This window comes from Thunnus maccoyii, chromosome 22, assembly GCF_910596095.1.
Source record: "Thunnus maccoyii chromosome 22, fThuMac1.1, whole genome shotgun sequence".
Taxonomy (NCBI): domain Eukaryota; kingdom Metazoa; phylum Chordata; class Actinopteri; order Scombriformes; family Scombridae; genus Thunnus; species Thunnus maccoyii.
In genome coordinates this window covers 7,120,484-7,146,700 of record NC_056554.1, presented here as the reverse complement: position 1 = coordinate 7,146,700, position 26,217 = coordinate 7,120,484, and the positions used below count along the sequence as shown (strand labels likewise).

General features: G+C 40.6%; 1 protein-coding gene across 31 annotated transcripts in view; it reads right to left on the bottom strand.

Annotated features, from left to right (window-relative positions):
- The window catches only part of LOC121888825, a 149,165-nt gene extending 122,948 nt beyond the window's left edge, over positions 1–26,217 (bottom strand). For 10 of the 31 annotated variants that reach the window (XR_006093316.1, XR_006093317.1, XR_006093318.1 and 7 more), the window contains exons 1-4: positions 13,518–13,620; positions 9,840–9,997; positions 5,798–5,932; positions 4,702–4,836 (exon numbers count right to left, since the gene is read on the bottom strand). Coding sequence is in view for 12 of the 31 variants with exons in the window: in XM_042400344.1 (XP_042256278.1) it covers positions 15,856–15,892; positions 16,253–16,445; positions 16,940–17,050; positions 19,521–19,590; positions 19,703–19,744; positions 20,796–20,936; positions 24,255–24,392 (732 nt within the window). In the remaining 19 variants the exon portion in view is untranslated. Of the gene's footprint in view, positions 1–316; positions 407–2,224; positions 3,876–3,897; positions 4,511–4,701; positions 4,837–5,797; positions 5,933–9,839; positions 9,998–13,517; positions 13,625–15,779; positions 15,893–16,252; positions 16,446–16,939; positions 19,356–19,520; positions 19,745–20,795; positions 20,937–21,535; positions 21,624–24,254 lie in introns of those variants that run through there. The other 21 variants (XR_006093311.1, XR_006093308.1, XR_006093309.1 and 18 more) reach the window with 21 other exon arrangements.

The window sequence follows — 26,217 nt, the reverse complement described above, 5'->3', positions numbered from 1 at the left end:
GTGATGATTTGATCAATTGTTAATTTATTTGGGAACATCCACAACAAAAGCACTACATCGACTGAAATCATAAGGGCCTTGGTCCAAATACAGCTTAAAGACCTGTATTACTCCGGTTGATTTGTGCATGTCATAATAAAAGGGTGTGGAGGTTCTTTTGAAGTAACAGCAACAATAAAACCATTAGCAATTAATAAAAAAAAAAAACACTTTTTAAATAAAGTGTAGCCCTACTAATAAATGAATAGTATTTAACACTGGTTAAAATACAGAGTCAGACAGATTAGCATGGACAGACTCGTCTCTTTACCTGTCACTTGTGATCAAAGTCCAAGATGAGCATCCGGCTACCTCCCATCACATAGCTTAAATGAACTGCAGAGTTGCTCCTCTGTGGCAAGTTGGACTGGTCCAAAACACCATTGAGGGAAAGGAGAGTCATTAAAACACATGCCAACTGCTCTGAAAAAAGTGCATGGTCAGGAACCTTTTTACATATTCCTTAACATAACTTTCCTTTGGCAGGTCACCGGTTCCCATTAGCCATTAACCACCGACTTCCTGACACACTGTATTCTGTTCATACATCCTCATCACAGTTTCACCTCTCTTCCCTGGTCTCACCCCGCTGCAGTCGTGTCACTACTTCTCCCCTTCGCACCTTATCTGTGGTGTAGGCCTTCCTTCATTGTCATCCTCCATTGAGACTACCGTGGTCAGATCGTTCTGTCATAGTCACATTCCTCATTATTATTGTTGTCATCATTTCCATCATCATGGTGGGGAGTCGCCGAGGTCCTCTGGCTGCTGCTCTGGTCTCTGTCTTGTTGTTCTACACGCTCTTTTTTTTGTCTCCACATTTAACCCTTGTTTTTATTTTTTCCTTGTTATGTTAGTCCATTGCTATAATTAAAATAAGCGATTCTTGCTGGATGGTTCTCTGTTTGACCTCTGTATGCAAAAAAAAAACTTTAAAAACAACACATCTAAATAAATAAAACCAAGTCTAAATTAGAAAAAAAAAGACCAGCACAGAGGCAAAAAGAAAATCAAATAAATAGCTACATGTAAATCAAACTCTGCACCCGCAACACGTGGCGTATACTCCTCGATACATTTGTTTTTAATGAAATAACCACAAACTGACACTAATCTGGGGCCATGCTGTATTATAGCATAAGAAGACTGGTTTGTTTCTGTGTCTTTAGGCAAAATGTAATTAAGGTGCTATGTGTGGTCTGATGTGTTCACAGTACTCTATGGGTATCTGGAGGAGGGAGGGTACAGACACTGTGTGGGAGGAATCAGGAGTCAGTGGGGCACATTTTTGCCACGAGGCCCCCTAGCGGATGATTCTAGTAATAAATCTTAATTACTGCAGTCATTTTAATGTGGAAATTATGTGGCTGTATGATTCACTGTAGATTAACTTAATACTAGGATTTCTACTAAAACCCTCTATTAGCCAACAAATAAAGCCATTTGATAATACTATCCCCTCCCATTCCCATTCCTTAAATATGTATGCACACATGCACACACACAGGAGTGCTGCACGTACATTTAAGGGCTGAGACATGAGAGATGGGGTCTCGCGTTTATTTTACACTAGAGAATACATGTGGTATTAAGAAAATATGCAGGAGAAATGAAACAAGGGGAAGGGGAGAGGGTCCACATCTGTGACTTTCTGTCTCTAACTGCAGATGAAAGGAAGTCGTTTGAAGTTGATGTGGTGCTATTTCTCCAATGACTCAGATTAAACACTGATGCCGGTGCCGAGCAGCACATTCATCACTTCAACGATACTTTTAGTGGCCGTTCCCCTGCTCGGGCGGAAATTAACAGTACCCTGGTGCCCTGTGTGGGGGTAAAACAGACTCACTCACTCACACACACACACACACACACACTTACAAATGCCCAATTCTGCTCACATACAAAGACATGCAGGTGCTGTGAGTATGCAAAGGCCGTGTTTTTCATTGCTTCTGCAACTCTTATGCTCAGGGGACACAGGATGATGCCTGCTTTTAAACTGTGGCCTCTTTAACTTAATAGACTCGTTCACCGGAGGAGTTCTAGACTCTTAAATTATGCCATTAAAACATTATGATGAATCATTCATTTACCGGGTTGATTATAATTTAAATGACAGATAATGCTTGTGAAAAATGTTAACGTTGTCATGCATGAGTTTTCATCACAGCAGGAGAAGAAATGGTTAACCTTATGACTTTTATTAACATTTGAACCATCAAATGCAAAATAAATGTTGTAAAAGACAACAGTTTAGAGACTGTTAATCCACCTTATTCTGCCAGCTACATTTATACATCATTATGTGTTTAAGAGCTTAAAATCACAACACATTTTTTACTACACTCTGTAGTCTCCCAATTAAACTGTTTTTTGCCCGAAAGCACCTGTTGTGATTGCTTATTCTGTTAAAGTAACTGATTAGTTATCATCTTAAACTCTGCTGGCCAGCACACACAGCTCCAAGTATGGCAATACACAGCTGTTCAGTTTTTTGTTTTGGTTTTTTTTTTTTTTTTTAACTTTGAGCCAGTTTGGACTTGGTGGATGAAAAATGAAGTGTTGCCTCTAGGGGTCTCTACTGGGGTTTTAAGACTCTTAGGCTTGTTTAAAAACCAAAAAAACATGTTTTCGTTACTAGCAAATGACTGATGGATATACAGTAGGATTGGGGTTTCAGTATTTATGTGTAGTATGTGTGTACACTGTAAATGTACCCATGCATAAAGAACATACAGTGCTAAACAGAGTAGTTAGCTATGCAGGTCTGATTCAGGGTAATTTGATCAGTATGGCCCTAACCTCATGGGATAAATACCCAATAAAAGACATTTTGACGTCTGGATAAGCGTAAATCCATCCAATTTGGAGCCTAATTAAGTGGGACTTACATAGCACTCTGGGACAGTCGGTTATAAGGGACAGAAAAATGACCGGAGGCACCGACGTCTCTGCTGTCTCAGGAGAGCACTAGATCCAATAAGGATGGAAATAAGAGAGGGGTCACTGTGGCTTACTTTAGGATGGAAGCACATCATCAGAATAGACTGACACACACATACACACACAGTATGCATACACAGACTCTAGCCTAAAAGACAGACACTATGCAATTTAGCAAAGGAAACAGACTGATCTTAGAGTGAGGCTGATAAGGCAAATGTGCAGGATTACAGATACAATAAATGTTTTTTTTTAACCACTTCTTGAGACTTCACACCAGCTGGTTGATGCTCGACCCTTACCAGAGGGTTAAATAATAATATCCACTTCAGGGATTAGAACAATCAGAGGACAAATATTCCTTTACATAAAGAAACAGATCATCCCTCTCTATCTTATTATCATTTAACATTACCACATCATAAGCTATAGCAGCTATTAAACTGACTTTAATACAATATGTGCCATAGGCATGCCTGTTGCTTATAAAACAGCTACAGTTGCACTCAAACATAAACTCCCATGAAAAGCACTATCTCATGATCATAAAAGTGTTGCTGGGATAATGTGGCCGCTTCTATATAGACAAAGATATACACGAGTCAAAAACAAAACAAATTAGTTTCTGTCAGAATCCCTTCAGATGTCTTCCTGTGCATTCCCGGATTTCACGGCCGGAGCCAAAAAATAAAGGCCTCCTGCGATACAGAGACAGAGAGCCGTATCAGGAGGTCATCTGTGCTTCAAAAGGGAGATATATTAAATTCATTCATCTCAGTCAGTGGGAGTGCCAGTGCCGTGGCTTCCATGTGATGAGGGATAGAGAGATCTCCCCCTCTCATTCTGCCTGCCTGGCTCACTGCCTTATGAGGCATTGTCTGGGAAAATATCCCCTGTAATAGAGCCAATGATTAAATAAAGACAGAAAGGTGTGTGTGTGTGTGTGTGTGTGTGTGCGTGACTGTATTTGCATGTGTGTGTGTGTCTTTGCATGGATGCAAAGACACACAGTGAATAGCCAGAGCTTGGAGGTGGTCTGAAAGAAAAATAAAAGGAGGGAAAGAGGGTGATGAAAAAGGTTGAAAATGAGGGAGACAGTGATGGAGAGAACGGCGGAGAGAGGAAGAGAAAGCAACAGAGAGGCCACCAGGAGGACAGGAGAGGAGGGAGGGCACACTGCGGCATTTATCATGTGTCACCACGCCACGCTCGTACAACACTTACATTCACATACAAGATAGATCTAGTGTCTTACACACACATGACCATACACACATATACAGAAACAAATCATATCAAATAACACCCCTGAGGGTTATATAAACTAAATAAACTGTTCAGCGTGTGGCCGCACACACGTACGTATAGCCTAATTTAAACATGTGTGCTTACAGTAACGGAAAAAGGTGTCAAGAGAGCAGAGAAGCTAACTGTGATTCATAGTTGTTTTCATGATGAAGTCTCAACTTTGATTGATCAGTGAATGCGTTTTGTGCTCCTGTGTCTCCTTGACTCGTTAAATTGGCTGCTGAGTGAGAGACGGGGTGGGGGGGGGGCGCGAGGAGGAAGGTGAGGGAGACGAGAAGAGAGAGGGACAGGAGAGGAGGAGGAGGAGGATAAAGAAAACAAAAGAAAGGAGAGACAGAAGAGAGGCAGAGTGAGGAAATGAACGGAAGAAATAGTTTGAGCAGATGGAGGGCTCAACACCTGGTTTATTACCTTATGAGAGCAAGGTGTTGTGTGATGAGGCCGAAAGCTGTTGTCTCTGTAGCTCTGACAGGCTGCACGACGAGGAATCTGGCTGGAGTAGAAATCATCGACATGGCTCCTGATATGCCACATTTCTTGATAGTCCTAATGGTTCCAAGAGATTACAAAAATGTGAACATTAGTGCCTATTTTTCATAAAGTTACTTAGTATTGTATCTATGATTACACAGTGGGATTTCTTAACTGCTTTGTGGCCTTAAGAAAACTGAATAAAGTGAGTTCAAATGTCAGTTGTTAAGAAATGGGCAATCACAGATCAGAAAGATTTACTTAACCGCAATTACAGCCTGTTCTGCAGTGTTAATGACTCCTAGAATCACTTTATTGCACTTAATACTGCGTGGGAGTAACCAATTTATCGCCGCAGAAACATGTGAAAAATGATGTGTGATTGAGTCTGCGCTGCGCTTTAGGAGCAGGGAGGTGAGAAGGACACAAACGCTACAGTCTGGCCGCTGTGGTGTTGGTGACAATTTGCCAGTAGACTTTCGATTCATGACTGTTTTGCAGTTTATTCCATTTGCCACAGAAAAGGCAGCGTTTTCCCTGCCTGATACCTAATTCTGTGACAAATTCAGAGATGGTGGAATCCTTGGGGGACTAATAAATGGGTTTCCAAGCTGTCAGTATTGTTGTGTTGACACTGCATCTCACAGCACTTCACCAATTTCCTCGGATCGTGCTTTTCACAGCTAGAAAATATGTATGGGTTCACCAGCGCGAGAGTTAGTGAGGCGTATTCTGATGTAAAAGTCTTCTTTTGCTTATTCATGCAGCATTCCTTAGATGCCATCTCGTATTGCCTATCCAAATCTATTCCGCTTCACCTGTCTCTTAATTTTATTACTCCTTTCTGACTCGGCAAAAAATAAATAAATAAATCAATAATTATTTCTTTTGTATGTATTTACTACATTATATAAAAGGAGACAGACAAATAAGTTGGGGAATAGGCTAAAACACACTGCGCTGTATGCACACGGCTATCCGCTCAGAGTCCTATTTCTCGGAGCCACCAGGACACACGACAGTCACACGTTTTTACCCTTGTTGACTTCTCCCTTCTTCCTCATTTCATCCTCCCTCCCTTCTGCTTTCTCTCCCTGCCCTGTGACTGAACCCGGTGTGTGGACTGACTGTGATATTGGCTGCGTGGGTCACAAGCTCACTGGTGTGATATCTGAAGGGGAGAAAAACAGATCAGCGTCTCTTTACTTAACACCCTCCCTCCTTCACCAGCCGCTGATGAAGGAAAGGACTGACTGGAGATAGCAGGGAATGTTATTCATTTATTTTTCAAAAGGTGGCTATCTTTATCCGCGAGCCTTTTTGAGTTCAAGGTCTCTTGGAAATTCTATAAATAAAAAAAAAATTAAAAAAACGATGCCAAAGGAAATCGTTTTGATTCAGAATGTTTACAAGTTGTGACTATTTTTTTGCTTTCATACTTAATATACATTTCTTACATTTCATTACATACAGTATCTAGCCGGCATTCCCACATATAAACTATGAACCAAAGACAGCAGGGCTGTTTCTCAACATTCTGCTGCCCTAGGCCAGACATCTTTTCACTGTAACATTTTATTATTTTATGTTAAACATCACTCAACTTCTGGTCTGTGCCACTCACATTATCAGTGAGTACTGAGGTGCTGTGTGACACTCACTTATGACTGTCCTGACCATGATCTATAATCCAGTGTTTAATTTAATTCTATTTTGGCTACTTTCCTTCATTACGCAACTTGTAGCCCACACTTTAAACCTGCACTAAAATAAGTGAAACAATTGAAATATGTTTCACAGCTGAATAATAACAGCATTAAGAAAATCTAACATGCTTGTTTCCTATAATATTTGGTATTGTGTTCAATAGTATTTTATATAATTTCCATAGAGAGAGGAGTCAGTGTGGATCTGCTGCAGGACAGTATAGATAGGATGTAGGCAGACACTTGTTAATCTCAGCATTAGCAAGGTGACTGCTGGTTTTATATCATCTGTGGCTTCATGGGTCATTCAGTCACAATACTGTGTGAGGTCTGTATTAATGGAGCACAGTGTCACTTTTGCTGTTATTTCAGGAGCTATGTCTGGATTTATAGCTGGTTGTCACCTATTAATCAAAATGCTTGGATTTATTGTCCCCGGTCTTGATCCTGAGGATCGGATTTTACTTTCATTCAAATTGCAGGGTGTAATCACTTATCATTACAGGCTATCTTTTGTTAAACCTACTAACTGAGTACATGACTGGTGTTGAAGACACACCTGCCCACACACACACACACACATATATATGTCTATGTGTTCAATGATTTTGTGGGTTAGACACTTTGTGAGTTTTCGTCAGAGTCAACATGCAATACTTTATAATTTACTATGTCTGACTTGTGTCTTTACAAACATCACAAAAGCATTACAGTGTGTGAATTGGCAACAGCAGAATGTGGAATAAATCCAAACTGTGCAACAGCTTTATCAAACAATGGGTCTCCAGCAAAGTGATACAGAAATGATTGATTTTTCTCATTTAAAACAAATTCCACTAGGGAGAGCAATTGATGCATTTGGCACGTTAAATGTGATCACAGGGTGGGGAGCTTTAGGTAGGGAGACCAAATAAAAACTCATTGGGTCACGGAGTGGATCTTCCTGAATAGCTTCTCTCCTCCCCTGCTGTCCTCATCCTGCCCCACCCCAACCTCAGCCATCGATCAGGAACTAAGCGCTGTCTTTAATTGGTTGGACGAGGTCGATTGCCCGTGCAGACAGCAAGGGGCCCGAAGGGGTATTGGAGAGCCTGGAATGTGTGCGTGCCAGCCAATGAAATCACAGGGAGCCCTTCAGACTCTCTTAGGGCAATCATAGTAATGAAGTGAAAATCTGCAGTTCAGTAAACAACTGACCCACTGATTAACTGACAACTGAAGGAAACAAATCACTTCAAGTTTCTTGCTCCTCCCCTCCCACTGACCTCGTAAAAGGTGCTAAGTTTGTTCTGCATTATACTTGTATCTGTCTTTTGTTGGGAATATCTGAATTGCTGGATTTTGGTTTAGTTTGTGCACTTCCACAGTACTTACCTACTACAGTAGAGTATCTTGAGACAATGTAAATTCATGCAAAGACAGCAAGGTAACTAGCTGACAGGAAAAGCAGATATTTGCAGTGATCTGCTGTCACTGCGGTGCATTCGGTGGCACTCTGAAGTAAGCAGTCTCTCTCATCTTTTGTCATTATAGACAACCACTTTATTATGCTATCATTTAGTGATAAGAAAGTGTCATTACTATCAGTAGCATCGATGGCAGAGGTAGTGCCATGATATCTGCTTTTCACATTTTCCACTGAGGCGATGTATTTAGGAATCTAACAACAAAATACGAGTAATCATTAATGCTTATGTATTTAAAACTGGTGATGAGTCAGTCAGTGGAGTTGTAAGGCTGTAGAATTCCTTTAAAACTGTACAATAGAGACTCAAATCCAAGATACAGATTTAAGACCTCAAAATGGTATCTTGACTGACACCACGTAGGTCTCTACTCTTTCCAAAAACAATATATTGTTTAACCTGTCATAGTGGTAACCTCCAGCTGTTTTTCCTATTGTAATGAGTAGTAATTGCTGCAAATTGGGTTCCTCCTCTTAACCAGCACTTAACACTTTGTCCTGTATTTTCTGCAGGCAGGAAAAGTATTCTGTTCTTACAATGAGGAAAAACATGACTTGCTCTCATGTAGTAAATTAAATTAAAATTAGTTCTAGAGAATGAAGCTGGCTAATCTAGCACACAAATTTAATCCCTGTGGCACCTTATGTACTGATGATAAACTGATCACATGGATGATCTGATTGCTTCCAAACTTTCAGAGAACAAACACACACACACACACACACACACACACACACACACACACACACACACACACAAAACAGCTAAATCTAATTATTTAAGAATAAACACAGCTAATGAAAGTATTGAAATAATACATCAACAGCATAAGAAAGGTTCTTGCATGTGGTATTTACCTTGTCTGAACTGATCTAAGAGTGGACTGGCCTTGTGGACTAGACATGCATGTAAAGCCTAACACGATCAACTGAAAATGCATTGCAGCTGGGAACACACTAAACTGTTTAAGCCTAATTATAACCCCAGTCAGCACACATTAACTGACTGTAGATTCAAATCTTCTTCCTCCCAAATGAGGCTCAGGGCCAAATCCCCTCCACACTGTTTTGTAAACGGTTTCTGAAGCGTTTTAGGAAGTGTGTCTCATGAGCGACTTCACCACCTCAAAATTTTTTTTTCTTTTCTGCATCTATTGTAAGGCCACTGAAATCACAAATAAGCAGTTGCCTTTTACTTTCACTACTGTACATTGTTAACATCCGAGACGTGACCAATTTACTCCTGTGTAATTCTAACATATAGCCATTGTGAAGCTTATTGGAAACTATTGTTGTGCATTAAAAAGACCATTTTTGTGGCATTTCTGACATTTACAAGCCTGTAAAGCGCTCTACTTTTAAATAAATCTGAATGAACTGGGTCGACAATTGCTTTTGTAGCATTTCCATACTGCTGATGTGTAGCTTTAGTTGTAAGCTCAGGGTCAGACCAGTCTTAGTTGTCACGTTTATGTCAAAAAAAAAAAAAAACAGTTGGATTTGAACTGAATAGGGACGAAGAACTGAAGAGTAGAATGGGATTCTGTAGTGTAATTTGCAAAGGCCAGCCATTCATGTTCATAGTTGATTAGGATTTTAAAAGTCTTCTAGTGTATTTCAAGCTTAATGTACTGTAGTAGAGGATAAGAACATAAATCCACACTGCAGCACTGTCCCATTCATTTACCATTGATTTTACAGGGTTTATTTTTGGCTTACTTCCCACCCCAACCAAATATCATATAATTTTACAGTTGTGTGAAAATGAAATTTATTAATGATAATGAGCACATCCTTACTACACTTATCACTGCAATGCTTTATATGGCTTTGAATGTGTATAATATAATGTAACATTTTGCAGGCTTCAGAGTGTTGAGTCCGTATATGAGTGAGATTTTTCTTACTTGTGGTCAATCTGCGAGGCGTGCAGGTAAATTTCCTTCCAGGCCAGGCAGCACTGAATACAGTTGCTGAGGTTTTGCTTGCTGAAAATCACGTAGCCCTCGAAGAGCCTGTCCAGAGAGATGCTTTGGAAGCACAGGCGAATGATCTCATTACTCATCTGCAACACAGCAGAAAACAAACACTGTCTCGCACACTTGTCACAAATAATGAGCTTCGGGGGACCAAGTTACAGACACTGAGATTTACATTTATTACACGCTCAAGTGCTGAGCTATAATAACAAGTCACTGTTATACAAAACCCAGGATACAAAGTGGTCTTACAGTACAAAGTCATTAGCTACAAAAAGGGGACAAACAGCAAGAAAACCAAGGTATTAACTTATTCATTACTCGCTCCAGAGCACATGTTTCTGTTTTTATAAAGCTCAGCTGAAGAGACTGAACTATTAGACTGGCTAAAGTGGACTCAGTGTAAATTCCAGGTCTGGGTCCAGGAAGGTCCACTAAAAGACTTGACCTTCTCAACCTTCTTCTATGTCTCATGTTCTTAAAGATGGCTAAAATGACTAAAACTAACACATAAACCACACAAGAGGCAAACCAAAATGAAAATAAATAATTCAAAAAAACCCAAATTAAATTGGCTGCAATGCACCACAGCTGTTACAATTTAATTGTTTCCATCATTCCATGCTGATACTACAGTACAAAGAGGTCAGTGAAGAATTTTCACAAATTGGCATGAACCAAAAATAAACATAATATTGATCAAAGCTTATTGTCCATTAGCACTGATGTAAAAAAAAAAAAAAAAAAGTGCTACCACTCCAGAGAGGCATCACCTGTAACAACAAATATTATCAATATTCTGTTAATTAAGAAATACACAACAATTTCCAAAATAAAGAAAACGTACTGAAACACAGAAATCTAGAAAATAGAAAAGTGAAATGGAGAACATCAAACTGAAATTAAAAGAAGTCTGTAACTGTATCATCCGATAATAAAATGATTTCACTCCTCAGCCGCTCGAGTCATGTAACTAACACTAACCCTATGTGTCACACATCACATCCAGCCTTTACCTCCTGTGTATTCTCTATAATTCCAGTGTAAATGGAAATTCCATAAAAATAGTCATAAAAAATGAAAGGGATCATTCTATGACAGCTTGGATCTGGTACCTCTTGACTTTCACACCAAAGGTCACATATGGCATTGACTTAAATTGACAGACCTTAAACTTACTTTACACTTGAGGCCTTGTCGTGTAACACTTTGCTTGAACTGAATATTTGATCACATTCATAAGCTTAGAGCCCCAGATTGAAGTAGTTAGCTGCATACATCCCCTGCAGGTTCAGTCTAACTGCCAGATGTGGGCCGAGCGGGGCTAGGCACATCTGTATCGATTCAACGGAGGACGATCACGTGCTCGTGAATGCGCGTTGACGTGCTCACATGTGTGCGAATTCATGTATGCATATCGCCTTAATACACAGATCTCTGACACACACATACAGGTGTGGCTTTATACAATAGAGGGAAAAGGGTAAGGCTTCAAGTGAGTGTAATTCAAGCGGGCGCACATTTCATAAAAGCCCCTATTTGATGTGCTGGGTGTCAGTCAAGCATGCCGTCTGTCACACGCACACACACACACACATACACACACACACACACAGGTAGGAGGTTATAAGAGAGGAGGAAGCGAGGCGAAGGAAGGAGAGGGTGTAATTATAGAGGATGATGTGTATAGAGGCCTATGTGGAATGACAGCTTCCCTTTCATTTCTCTGATCACTGGTTTAATCCTGACAGAGCTACAGCGGGCCACGGAGCTGCTCTGTCTGCCTGCCCGGGCTCCCGACACACTGCCTCTATGTTTTAGTGTGTGTGTGTGTACTCGCGTATCTGTGTGTGTGTGCATGTGAGAGGATGATACGGAGTGTATGGAGGTGTGTGAATCTCTTTGCTTATGTCAAAACATAACTGTTTTTTCTGCGTTCCTGTGTGTTTTTTCTGTGTTTGCGTGTGTATTAATTGGGTGCGCGCGCGCGCGGGATGAGTGCGTGCGAGTACTCTCACCACCCAGGAAAATGTGTTGTACAGCCTGATTGCAGTGGCAAGCAAATGCTGCTGTTAATGAAGGAGGGGGAGAGAGGAGAGGGAAACACAGGAAATTAAATTGATATGTAAATGACGGAAATTCTCATTTGAGCTGAAGGTTGAGAGTGCTACAGCATTAACCAGCTTATGAGTTAATAATGATTTTTTCCTCCCTCCCTCCCTCCCTCCCTCCTTTCTTTCTCAGTCTGACTCCCTCCCTCTCTCAGAAAAAAAAAAAAAGGATGGGTAGGAGAGGGAGGAGGGTGAAGATGAAGACAACATATGTCCCTGAGTCTTAACTCTCCAGAGATTTTCCCCTAAGCTCTTGTATAATCAGTTTCCTCAGAATCTGGACCTCTTCAAAAAGATGTGCATTACAACAGACCAGTCTTGACTTTAAAAGTACATCCACTGGACTTTTTGTTCTCCTCTCTCCTCTAACTACACATGTCTCCCTTCTTTGGTTTTCCCTCTGTAAAAACAACCAGATGGTGTTGAATATATCTCAGATGGACATGGAGGAGACGAAGGGTGTCGGACAGCTTGTAATAGTGGTGTAGCTCCGTGTAGCGAGGAGTAACAAAACAAAGACAACATCAGCTGCAGCTACAGAGAGCACCAGAGGCAAATGACTGCAGAATGATCACTGCAGCTATTATCAACCACTAGGGTTATTATTTTCTCTCCCCTCTCTTTGGTATTAGCTGGAACAAAACAGCCCAGTCAAAAGTCCTTGCCCTGCAGCCTTCAGTGATTGGAAAATGATATTAAACCAGACATTGTGTTCCCCAGTGCAAAAAGAGAAGAGGATGGAAAAAAGAAAAGAAACACAAAGCTGCAACAAATGAAGAAAATGGTTGAGGCCCTGCAGGGGAAAGAGGGGGCAGTGGCAAGTCACACACACACACACACACAAACACACACACACACAAACTTGGAATACAATGCAGACTCACACAGTCACAGATGTATAAACACACTCACACAGAGAACACACAACAGGACACATTGAGTGCATGCATTACACATCACACAGCGCATAAAAAGACAACCACACATGCTGCTATGACACAAATGGACTCTGATTAGAAAGTATTAGCCAAAAAACATCAGACACAAATGGAAACCACATCAGTGATCTGGTTCTGCTCCAGAAAAGAAGGAGAGGGCCTTACTGCCTGATGGAATCCTTTTTTCTGCAGAAAATAAACAAGACATTTTACTTCTCTATTATTTCATACAACTGGAGGGGGAAGAAAGCCTCCCAACCATGAGAGGAGATGGAAAACATAAACCGAGCGGTGCTGCAGGAGAGGCCGAGGCCATCTGAGCTGCATAAAGCACAGTGAGCCGCAGATTTCCGAGCTCCTCTATGGCCAATGACAACATGCACCAGTGCAGAAGGAGCAGGTTGACAGGTAAAAAAAATATACACACATGCACACCAAGACACAGTTGCATATTTACAGTTATGTTTAGTATCTGATTTTTTTTTTTTTTTTAGGGGGAGGGGAGACTGAGTTTTTTTTTCCTGTTTTTTTTCGCACACAAACCCAAATATACTTACATTTGTAGATCCGGGTCAGTGGTCAGCAGTGAAGCTTGCTGGCCGAGTCAGCAGTTTCAGCAAGGCACCTAAACAGCAGTAAAGCAGCTTTCCCCTACCTCCTCTACCTATGGTATGAGAAATAATAAATAAGTGAGTGAAAGTACACAGAAGGCACAGAAAAGCCTTTTCTGAAATCGCTTAAAAGTACTGGAAAGTATGAAAACATTAAGCCAGACCATGTAGATGTAACCAGATGTGAGATGCTGACGTCTGAGGAGGCTGATATAGGCTACACAGCCATCACGCTGCTCAACACATCCACTGTTCTCTCAAACTGAGGAAAACATTCTAACGTGATTTATGGAGTTCTCCTACATGACCCACCTTACCCCAATGGTTACAAAGTCCACGGTGGTAGAACTGGAAATGGTGTGTTCACTGTCCTTGGTGTGGGTTAAAGGTGCACCCTTAGTGATACACTAGGTTTGAAGGTACTTCAGCCACTGACAGAAGCATCACCCTAAGTGCTTAGGCTGTCAGATCGCTGCAACCACATCCACACTCCGAAAATAATTACACCAAATGTTTTGTTTGAGCCAGTGTGCCTTGATGTATTATCAAAGGAATAAGAGAGAGAGGGGGGGGCAGGGCAGAGAAGAAGAAGACAAGGAAGATGTTGAAATGGAGGGACACATAAAAGACTAAAAGAAAAAGAAAAGTCATGCAACAGGGCAGCAAATGATTGTAACAATGAGGGTTCAGAACATAATTATTTGAGGTTAAACATTTTTCCCTTGGTCTTTAGAACTGTCATATGAAATGAAAAGAGTTGGGGTAATGAAAACAGTGATGGGGCCTTTTATTCAATGCATTTCAGGGTATTGTAGCTCTGATGTGTGAGCACCCTGGATGAGTGGGTGTGGGCTTCAGTGATGATGATGGCTTATCAGAACAAGACAAAAAAAAAAACCCAAATCCAACTGGAGAGCTGATCAACTAGTGAAAGGAAATTCTGACAGCGAAAGGTTATCTGTTAATGTTGCTCCACTGTCTTATCTGTGGAATACATGATTGCTTGTGTAAAGGACCTTGTAGAAGCACATCTATTCATTTTCTCTAACAAAGCTGTTAGAAATGGACAGGTAGGATTTGACTGTGCCTGCAGAAGGCAATCTTGGGCATAACAAGCATTCAAGGCTGAGTACACAAAGTGACATTTACCCATTAGAAAGTAAAAGTAGACACTGCTGCGTAACTCTATACAACGCTAACATCTCCCTTTTTGTATACTCTTATGGACAGTTGAGGACTGTAATCTACAGATATTTTGCACTTATATCTTAAGTGATAAATGGCAAACGTCAACCATTGCTCCACACTTCATACAAAGGAGAAACATTTATAGAGTGTAGTGTGCCTCTTCCCTGCAGCCTGCTTTGGTCTCTGTGTGTACATATACTGTGACTTTGCTCCACATCCTTTACCATGTCCCTTCTAAATACATTCAATATACTCAAAACACTGGCTTCATTCTCTTGTATACAGAAAGGGAACTGTGTGTACTTTGAGAAATGGCCAGTTTCATCAGTCATGGAGTGCCTAAATTTCACATCCAAGCAGGTGCTGTTGGGCAGAGTTGGCCCTACAGTGTTAAATTGATTGTTTAGCTGGCTAAGCCAACTCTGAGCTGTAAAGCACAGTGAATAAAGCCTCAATATTCTCTGTTTGCCTGTAATTCATCATACTCTGCGTGTATGGTGGCTTTATACCAGCAAATATGCCGTGCTGGCCTAAGCTATGTGCTGTGTCACACTGCATGATGCTGCAAGCCACACAGCTCAATGAGGAGATTCAATAGCTAACTTACCTGAGAAAACAGTCACCACTGTTAAATTGAAAACTGTTTGACTAAGACATTTTCATACATGTATTGTTTCGCTGAATCACATCTCTGGTTTGTTTTCCCCCTTGGTATGATTCATTTGAGCAGATCGAAACACAGCAATCGTACTCGGGTGTGGACCAAAACAACCACACAGGACCCTTTAGAGGAAGTGCTCTCTTTCAAGTCACAAATGAAATCTGTTTGTTTGTGATTGGAATGTGATCTGACCCAACTATAAAGCCGATTCTGCAAGTTCGAGCTAAACGGCTCCTGTAACCATGTGTGCTTTGTATACTAGGGAGAGGATGAGCAAAATCAACAGATGCTGAGAGCTGGCTGGAGAATGAATCAAGGTCTGACCCGCCCTGCACTGGCAACAAAGTACACTGCCTTACCTCTTCCTGTGTTTGTTTTCAGTCCCACTCCAGACACATCTGATCGATGACCGGAGTGAACGTTCTCAGGTGGCTTTTAATGATGCGTTTTGCTTGCTTGCTTGAATTTCTTTCTGTGTGAAAAGAAACCAAACCAAGGGGAAAAATGCATCAAGTTTACCAACTCATCAGCTGATTCAGACCACAGCAAAGAATAACTTACAACAATAAGTTTGAAAACACATTAAATCACACAAGGCATAAATTTTCCTACACCAGGAATAACGGGAGATGCATTTTTACACAAATGTCGAGGCACCGTCTTAAATACATCACTTTGTTTTATAAAGTACGACAGCAGAATATATGCATGTTTCTGCAGGCTACATTTTATACAAGACATTTTGATGGCAGCTACTATTACATTCACAAGGAAACATCAAGATGTATATTGATAAACTAAATAGTTTTCTCTTGAGACTAATTGTGTTTACCTGCTGTTCATGGATGTGCAGACTTGCTGTACCTGGAGAGTTGTGTGATGCTTTTGATCTGCTTGACCTGTGGCTTTTGCAGCTGCTGGCTGATGTGACTGGCACAGCAGGTCCTCCAGAAGACTATCTCTTGCAGGAGGACAGAGGTGTCCCTCATCCTCAACATTTCTTGGCCGTTCAGTAGCTCCTTGATCTGAGGTGATGGAGGAGAAGGAAGACAAACCAGTGTAAGGAGGACAGGGAGGGACAAAGGTAGCTAAGAAAAAGGTTGGAATGATGTGGGAAACAGAACAAAGGATAAAATAATAACAATAATAATAATAATAATATTAATAATAATAATAATAATAAAAAGCATGGATTGGAAAAGCGTGGTGAGAAATAGAAGGGGAGAGATGATTGAGCTACAGAGAGCAGAAGACAAAAAAAAAAAAAAAAAAGATGAAGACTGCGGATAGATGAAGGTGAGAGGTGGCAAGCCCAGTGCCTCATTAAATAAAAACTCTAAAGAGTCCAAGTCAGGAAGCAGATGCTGGAGCTTCAATGGCGTTTTGAACAGAGAATCACAGATCAAAAGATAAAGTCTGTGTGACCTTTTAGACAGAATCCCCAGAGAGACGAATGTAGAGACAAAGGCACCACTCCCCCCCCCCACATACACACACACACACAGCCCCTTAGGCCTACTCTCCAGTCTCTGTACTGGCTTCTTGTCCTTGCTGGCCTCCTCAGGGCTGCGCTGTAGGCCTTCCTTTGGAATGTACAGCACTATGTTGCCCGCCTTCTTACACGGATCGTCTGTTCAAAAATAACCTTATATAAAACATTACAAATCACACAACACATTCACTGGATTACACTCTGGTGTGAGATAATGCAGATCATGCAGAAAAAAGGTTAGTGTTATTTTCAAAATACAGCAGATGCAGTAAAGTCGTATACTGTATATCACCTCAAGAGAGCCCAGCTCTCTGAGGTTTTTATGCCTACAAAGTGCAAGGATAGGAACATGCATTAAAGAGTGGAGAGCACAGAGAGTGGCACTCTTTTAGGTTTTCTATGTCTACAAAGGACAAGGAAAACAACTGTTAAGATAGATGGAATGAAATATGCAACTCACTCTTTGCACTGAGATCAAATGGAATTCAATCTGCAACCCTCAGCGGTAAAAAAAAAAAAAATTGTGTGTGCAATTTCACCGGCATGGACGAGAGAAAGCCAAGAAAACCTTCTTCTACTCAAAGCTAACCACATATGCAGTGTGTACCACTTCTGATTTGAAAGGGAGGTACACAGGTTGAAAAATAACATAATACAGTAATATGAATAAACTATTAGTCATAAATGAACAACGGGTACATGAATGAAAACAGAAGGGAACAAGCTTGCAAGGTCATAATGAATAATGAGGGACTTTAAAGGCCAGGGTATTGATGAGAGCACAGCTTCCTGTTCTCACTGAGAGAACAGTTTGAATCAGCATAAGGAAGATATCTGGGCATCATCAAAACACACTTTCATACCCAATGGCAGCAACATGAAGCCCTCCATTAGCCTTTAAACAGAAGAGCTAAAGAGGATAAGGACAGGAAACTATGAAGGAAAACAAAAATAATGAGCCGAGTCAGAGCACATAGGGTAAATAAAACAGCTGAAGCGCACAGAAACCTATGTGTGAGAGTTTCAGTGGGTATTGTTTTCTTCCCACACCTGTTTGTGCTGTATATGGGCATTTTTTAATGTGGGTGTCTATGTGCATGCTCTCTAGGGTCAGTTGACCTTTATAAGGCTGAAGTGAATAGATGAAAAAAAAAAAAAAAAGTGATTGAGGTACAGCCTTGCTCCTAGCCAAATAAGTGCTTTGCATGATTGCTACCACTCCGTCTGACATGGGAGTGAAATCTGTATACCCAGGAGGAGCTATAATATTACCGGTGTTCTCCATTTACATACATATTCATGGTGTTAACGCCCCGTCTGCAGTGACAGTGGGCAAATCATCGTGACCTCATTGTTATTGAATCTGGAAAGTTTAGAATAAAGTTTGTAAAAAAAAGAAAGAAAAAATGTTTACCCCACGGGCCAGATTTGAGAGTCTAGGAATTTTAAATCCTTGAAATGCCTTTGATTGTTGGCATATTGACTGAAAATGATATTGCAAAATGAGAATTTGCAGGGGGCTGAGGTAATGAAAAGGATTTCTGTCAGGATTATCCAATCTTTTTTCTGATTATCCGGGAAACATGGGGCTGCGTCAGGTAGAGAAGGTTGTAATTGCGGGTGTGCGGTTTCTGTTTACTACCAGTGTGGGTGCATTCGTGTGCCTGTGCAGGAGTGCGTGTTGCTTCTTTGAAAAGCAGTGGCGTTTTGTACACTGATTGAGAAAATTAGCATGAGAATTGAACCATCACAACGCACCAGTATACTGTATGATTACCCCCGTGTGTGTCTCAATTCAACTAGTCCATCAGCGTTTACCTTTCTGGCTTTGTGAACAACAGAGAGCGTCTCTTTGGCTGTAACATGAAAGAACAAGCCTAAATTGTAGAGGCGCTTGTCGTTCCACGTGAAGCGGATCAATTGTCGGCTGTCAAACTGACATTTTGTCAAAGAGGAGAGCACTATAACCTTTATTGTGATGCACACTCAGTTTTCAAGAGGAAATGTTTTGCGCCTATGACAGGATCGTTTTTAGGAAGCTTTAGTCAAATTGATTGAAAGTGCTGCTGTTCAGGAAGGTTGTGGTTAAGACATAAGATCTTCCAAAGGACTGAAAGACAACTACTGTACATCATAGGTGCATGCTCAAAATAGAACCACATAAGGAGGAGTAAAATAAAGCCCTACATTAAATTTTTGAAATTCAATTTTCAAACACGTTCTGTCTTGTAAACCCTAATCAGTTCTCTGAATATCTTGTCTGGTTAAGTCTGTTTGTGTTGCCTAAGATCAAATACAATTTCTCAAAAAAAAAAAAAAAATCCTGGAATCCAGACAGCTGCAGCAGACAGTAGCAACCAGCAGCAGGCCAGCAGCGCCGACATCAGAACACTGCTGCAGACCAGCGGGCCAGATACCAGGACAAAGCCAAGCTTCTGGAGGACTGGAGCAAATGTTAACAGAGGATATCAATGTCTGTCGCTATTTCCTGGTGTGTAGAGGGGACCCCCCCTAAACATACTCTTTACCGGAGTCATAAAGTTTTTTTAGAACTACTACCTTGTGTGGTGTCATTTGACAGTAAACTGTCTGTCCTCCAGGTACCCACCTGTGAGGCTGGCGAGGTACCGGTACATGTTGCTAGTGTAGTTGTCCTTGATGCTCTTTTCCCTGTAGGGCTGAGGACAAACAAGGGGGCATGCAAACGGGTTATCTTGCTCCATTCTGGGTGGGTTCGCCCCACACTGTGCTAAACTGCACGGCCGCATCAAACGTCTCCTCTGTGATTACCGTCTCTGACACATGGACGTAGTAGGCCAGCTGCTCTGCCACCTGCCCATGTAAAAGAGTGAAGCAGAGGAGAAATGAATCAGAGTGATGGCGAGGAGAGGATGAGCTATGAAAGAGAACACAGGGATAAAAGGGAGGGGAGTGAAAAGACAAGAAAGACAAGACAGAAAGGGCAGAGGAAAAAATGGAGAAATGAGACGTTGGACGGGAGAAAAAGGAAAGAGATGGAAATGAGAGTTGAGAGGAAGAAAAAAAGCACAAGAGGAATGGAAGAGTGAAGAAGAAAAGGGAGACAGGGGAAAGACAAAGAGCTGGACCATAATGGGGATGCAAAATTTACAAAGCCGCATACACAGCAAGACATCCTGAAATACATAATTAAATTGTGGCATTCAGTGATTCTCTTTTGTGATCTCTCGAAAGCAGGAAACTATTGCGGCCATGAAATAGGAGACATTTTTATTAATTCCTGTGGGTCTCTTTAGATGCAGCTCACTTGGTATTCAGGGACATCATTACCAAAATCTACAAAAGCTCTTATCAGTTATAATACTGCATAGCACTGCGCCTGTGTGTAGGGGTGTGTATATCTTTGACAAGGCTTGGCAGCAATCTCTGATTCACATCTTCTGGCTTCTGAGGAGAATGGGCAGTCCAGCATTTCTACAGTGTTTTTGACATTTCCATTAGTCAGGATGAAAGCTAAACAGGTATCAGAAAAGCTGGACAAGGCTGCATAAAGAGCCTGAACAAAGGCTTTCCAACACCTCTCTGACGGGGACATGCAGGTACACGCATACCAAACTAACTAAACATGGCCAATTAAAAAGACACAGCTAAACACAGTCTTATCCATCACCTCATTCAGCCACTATTTTCTCCATCAAAAATGCGTTAGCTGCTTGAACCCACTCATAGGAATTAAGCAGCCCCCCCAGGATTTTCAATGTCAGAACATTCATTATAGGGCTCAATGGGGCACAACTCTTTCATTAAGGGCTCCATAACACATGTCTCACTGGGGTTCAGTCGTTATCTGGTGCAGAGCTCCACTGCAGCTACATTTGGCTAAGGGGGAGAATGTGTGGTGCACCTGTGAGGGAACGGAGGACTCCACCCGATGCCACGGTTGCGATGGAGGTGTGTTGGTGGAATTATACAGCTTTCTCTCTCTGTCCTTCATCCACAAGTCCTTGGTTACACCGGGAATGATCCACAGAACTAACAACCTCTGCTGGACGGAGAGTCCAAGGACAAGAGTGGTTATTCGGTGTGATAGTGTCACCGTGCAACTGTGCACACCCCCAGAGAAATGGCAGGAAAAGTTGGTGCAATTACAACTAATGACATGTATCCCCCAATTATAACGATGTATATCATAATTGGAGAAGGCTGTGTTCTAACTCCATGAAGCTTCCCCACCCACCTGGCCCCATTCCTCACCAGCAATTTTAACACGCAAGCAGGTGGTGCCTGAGCTACCTCCAATATCACCGAATGATATCACTATGCAGATTATACAGAGAGCTGTCTTGTCGGATAATGCTAATAGGCAGGTACGGCTAAATGTGCACGTGCCAGAGTGTGACTGGAGGTGTGTATGTGTGTGTGTGTGTGTGTGAGATCACTGCCCACGCTCAGCAGCTGTTATTTTCAAGGGGAAGGTGCGTGTACACGTACACACACTAACGCATATATAAACACTGCAGAGAACAGAGTATGGGTCACCACATGTAAATGCCAGCAGTGTGTTCCCAGGAAGAGAGTGGTAATTAATTCTATTAATTCAATTGATGAGAGGACAGTGACTGTGCAGGTTCACTGAGCACACACCAACAATGTCGGCCTGGTCTCCATATTCTCCAAATCTGCCATTATTCTGTTTTTTCACTGTATTCAAATGAGTTTGCACAGTTGTTGCCTGAGTCAAAGGAAAAAACAGAAAATGATTAACGACTTACAAACATAATTTAAAATGATTTAGACAGCAAAGAGAAAAATAGTAGGTAAATAAAAAGAGATGAGATTAGAGGAAAGCAAAAGGGAAACAGTTGAGTAAAGGTTGATCTTGAAAACAACAGTTGACAAAAACAATCCCACCATCATATCGCAAGATCATCAGCAGTAGATGGAGTTTGATCAGTTGTCATGGAAATGTAGATTGTCAACATATTCATTTTTTTCACCCTCTTTTAAGAACTTCTTGCTCCTGTTGTCAACAACAGGGAAGCAATTAAAAGGATAAAAAAAAAGTGTTAATTGGGTTTTATATCCTTGTTGCCATATGGCAGTGACTGAATTTACATGGACCTCGGTAGTCTGATTTGTCCTGGTTTTTAACTGTCACTGGACTTCTGAAATGCATGTAAACAGAAAAACCTAGTTTCCCTCATCAGATTAAGGTCTTAAAAGAAACCTTGTTATCAAAGATAAACTTTTCCCACAGAAACCTGACTTTTGGGCATATATACACTTAATCAGGTGTCTTAAAGCTTTTTTTAACAAAGCACATTAACATGACAAAGACCCAGGACAGGAAAAGTATCTCTGTCACAGCAGGAGAAAGGAAAGATCACTATGTCCAACGTAGGGTATATCATGAACATTTTCTTAATTTGAAAGCTATTATATAAAACTTTATTTGGCTTTTGCAGTTGAAATTGAAATGTGATGTCTTACTCTCTAACTCCTTGTTATCTACTGCGCTGGAGCTTTTATTGATAGAGTTCACAGTCTATTCACATTTGCTTAATAAAACAAACCATTGCCTCAATGTGTCAATTTATGATTGTCGAATTAAATAAAAAACACACTCACATCATTGAAGACAATATTATAAATATGCAACAATACTGTATTATTATTTCTGGCATACATAGTACATTTGCCAGTCCTGCTTGTACTGTAGTACTGCGTATTGTCATATCTAAAATCTAAATAAAACCAAACATATCTGTGTGTATCTTCTTTTTAATGAACTAAAATGTTTAGCCAAATGCATTTTCTGATTCCCTGCCTTCACCTGATTGAAACCGCTGCAAAGAGCTGCAAAATGAATCTCTAATTCAGGAATTAGTGTCAAGTTTCAACACATATGTTGTTCCTATGCAACAGAAAAAATAGTTTATACTACTGAGTAAACAAGAACACTTTTCTCATCTAATTTCAGAAGTCATGTTATGCACAGTACATCTGAGAATCAATCAGAAAAAATGGAAAGGAATTGGCTTAGAGAACTGGAATGATTTTCTAGGGCATAATGTCTAATTCAGCACTGGTATTACCACTATAAAAAAACAAAAAAAAAAACACTCATTTGGTTGTAAAGGCTTAGACAAACATCTGGTGGCTCACAAAATCCAACTTCCATTCGGTGTGTATGAAGCACTTGTGAGACACACAGTCTGGATGACACAGCAGGTGATTCCTGGATGTATGGTTTTTGGCTTTGGATGAGAGTTGTTCGTGTTCACATACATACATTGGGCCATAGTAGAACACAAGAATAACATATGTCTCGCATTGAATGGTATTCCACTTTAATGTTCGTCTGCAATGTAGATACTGTAGTTCTAACCCTGTGGAGGTCCACTGTTGGTGGTTGGGAGAACTTGACCATCAATTCTTCACTGCTGACAAGGTTTCCATTAACAGGTTGATGGCTTTACCAGGTTATTGGTGCACAGTCGAACCAAAGCCTTTTCACTACATTTAATCTCCAGTTACTGTGGTTTACAGTATGTAAGTACATGTACAGACACACAGTTGAATGCACGAAAAAAACAAAAAAAACATTTCAAGAGACCTTCATTGCAGTGATACGATAAAAGAAGGACACCCATTTTCATAATTACATCTGGTTCACATTGTCAGAATAATCTAGGCTCACTACTCTTTCTTTTTCTGTTATTTTGAGCACAGTCATTACTTTTGACAGTAGTCTGAACTTCAGGGTTTATGTAATTGTGCCGAGACTTACTATTGTATAAATGAAAATACGAAAATCCAAACTGCTGAAGAAAAAAGAAAAAAAAAAATCACACAATTTCTTCCTTCCAAAGATAATCACATAATTACATAATTAGGCATTTTGGAGGAGACCCATACAACATAATTGCGCGATGCCTTGTCATTTTAAAGATTTGCTAGAAACCACATAAAAGGAAAAAATTCAGGGCATCAGGCTGTGCAATAGTGTAGGAAAGATATGGATTTCACCTCATAAGCGCACAAGTATGCATAAAATTAATTCTCAATACATCAAGAGCATTCATTTGTTTTTGTCTTTTATATTTAAACATGCATTATCTTTATATCAAATCATAATGGCACATGCTCTTAATTATTCAATTATTATTATGTTAAATACTGAAAATAATAAAGACATAACATTTACATGTAACACCTCAAAGTCTCCGAAAGTAACAATATTCTTAAAATGTTGAGAGTGACATTTAAGTTCAAATAATCACTTCCTGATCTACAAGATGTGTGTCATGTTTGCACACATGCAGTATGCATGTTAATGTGTGCAGCCGTCATTATCATTTACCTTTAGGTTGGACCACCTGAGACTTCCAGTCATTGTCAGAAAGGTTGTGGCACACTGTCCTGGCCAACCCTTCTGGGTCAGATTTGAAACACTGGGGAGACAAAAGGCCAAAGAACAAAAAGTAAGAAGCAGTCTCATCCAGCTTCAGAGTCTTCACTGCTGTCTGTCGCTTTGTCTTTTTCTACATAGCGCTAAATGATGATTTGGTCCAGTCACAGCTGTTACAGTTTTATCAAGGTCTTGGCAAGTATGCCTGCACCTGAGATCATGACAAACCTACAACACCCATCTTCCCCACCAACTTCTTTCTAATCCTGGGATTGACAGCTGGGGGCCTGTGGAGAGCACGATGAATAATTTGTGATCTGAAAGATCTGCAGGCAGGCAGAAAATTCTTAGACAAAAGTAATAAAATGGTGAAGTCAACAGCTTCATGAACTATTTATCTTTCTGGAAGTGATATGTCCTCCTTCGGTGTCTGTCTGTTCTGTTCCACTCCAGCCACCTCACTTGTCAAAGCCCACAGCAGTCCAGGCTTTATTGAAACTTTGATTCAGTTTCCCAAGTTGTCAGTTTCTAAGGACTGTGTGCAATAAAGGAGACAGGTTATTGGGGAGAAGAACAGAGAAATGGCCTAATGAAAAAAGAAACCTTAACTGGAAGGAGAAAAGCTAAGAAACCCCATAGTACAGTGTGATCTAAGGTTGGAGGAAGCACAAAAGTTGACAATGATCAATAACATTAATATGGGCTGCTGGAGACAGTCCGCTTCAGGCAGATTAACTATCTGCTGCTGAAGAAGACAATAGACAATTGTGACAGAGTAAAGCTATTGTGAGATATTTAATGTAAATATTTTCAAATGTTTTTGTTAGCTTGCGGTTTGCCAAGTCAGATCCCACTTATCATTTATAGGTTTAAAATTACATACATTTATGCAAAGCCATACAGTCCAAATTGCTCACATCTTGTCACATTCAAAACCGCAATTTACAAGTGCAAAGTCCTCCTGGAAAGCTTTAGAAGTGTGTTGACTAGTAGCCAAACCATGCTGGTGAAGTCATCCTATCCAGTAGCAATGTCATTTAGACCCACTATTGGGGAGCATTGTGGTTTCCCAGGAAATTAGCAAGCAATACTGAACAAAAACTAATCAATGACAGCAGTAACATGTTTTGACATGGTTCAATCCTAGTAAGGGAGCAGCAGCAGAAAATAGCTGTATAAAACATTTACTGACAAATGACTACTATTACTATGTGTTACTAGGAGAGTGTATCTCTGTAGATAAGAAGCCATACTCATAAAGAGCACATCATTCAAGCATATATTACTTGAGCCCCAATATACAACTTTCTCCTGGTCGATATTTAATTATTAACTAAGCAAACACACATTATGCACATAATACTACATTCCATGCATATGTCAGTGCCAGGACCCAGATATTGTACATGCTGGTCAATTTGTGGTTTATAGAGACACATAAGTGGTACAGTCATGATTAATATTATTAGTTTCACCTGTGCATCTCCTGCCATGATGAGTCAAAATGTCTGCTATGAAATATGACGCACACATATTGTGGTTTTGAATTTGGAAGTTGGAGCAATGCTGACTGTTTTGAAATCAACAACGACACCAAAACCACGATACATAGGGAAGCATGACTTTTTAGTACCATTAAACACACACACTTCATGTGTTTTGACGTGTAAACTAGCTCACAGATTAGCTAAAAACACTTAGCGCTAGCTAGCTAACATTGGCTGGCTGCCTCACAAGCTAAACACAGCCCAACTCAAAAATATCTGGTAAGAGTTATATATTATCACCTTTTATGGGTCCGCTGCAATGGCTGAAAGGATACATTACGGGGTTTTTATGTCTTTGGAAGCTATATTGCATTCTTTTTCCATGAGCACAACGGTAAACCGATTAAAGGGTGACGGCTAGTAGGCGG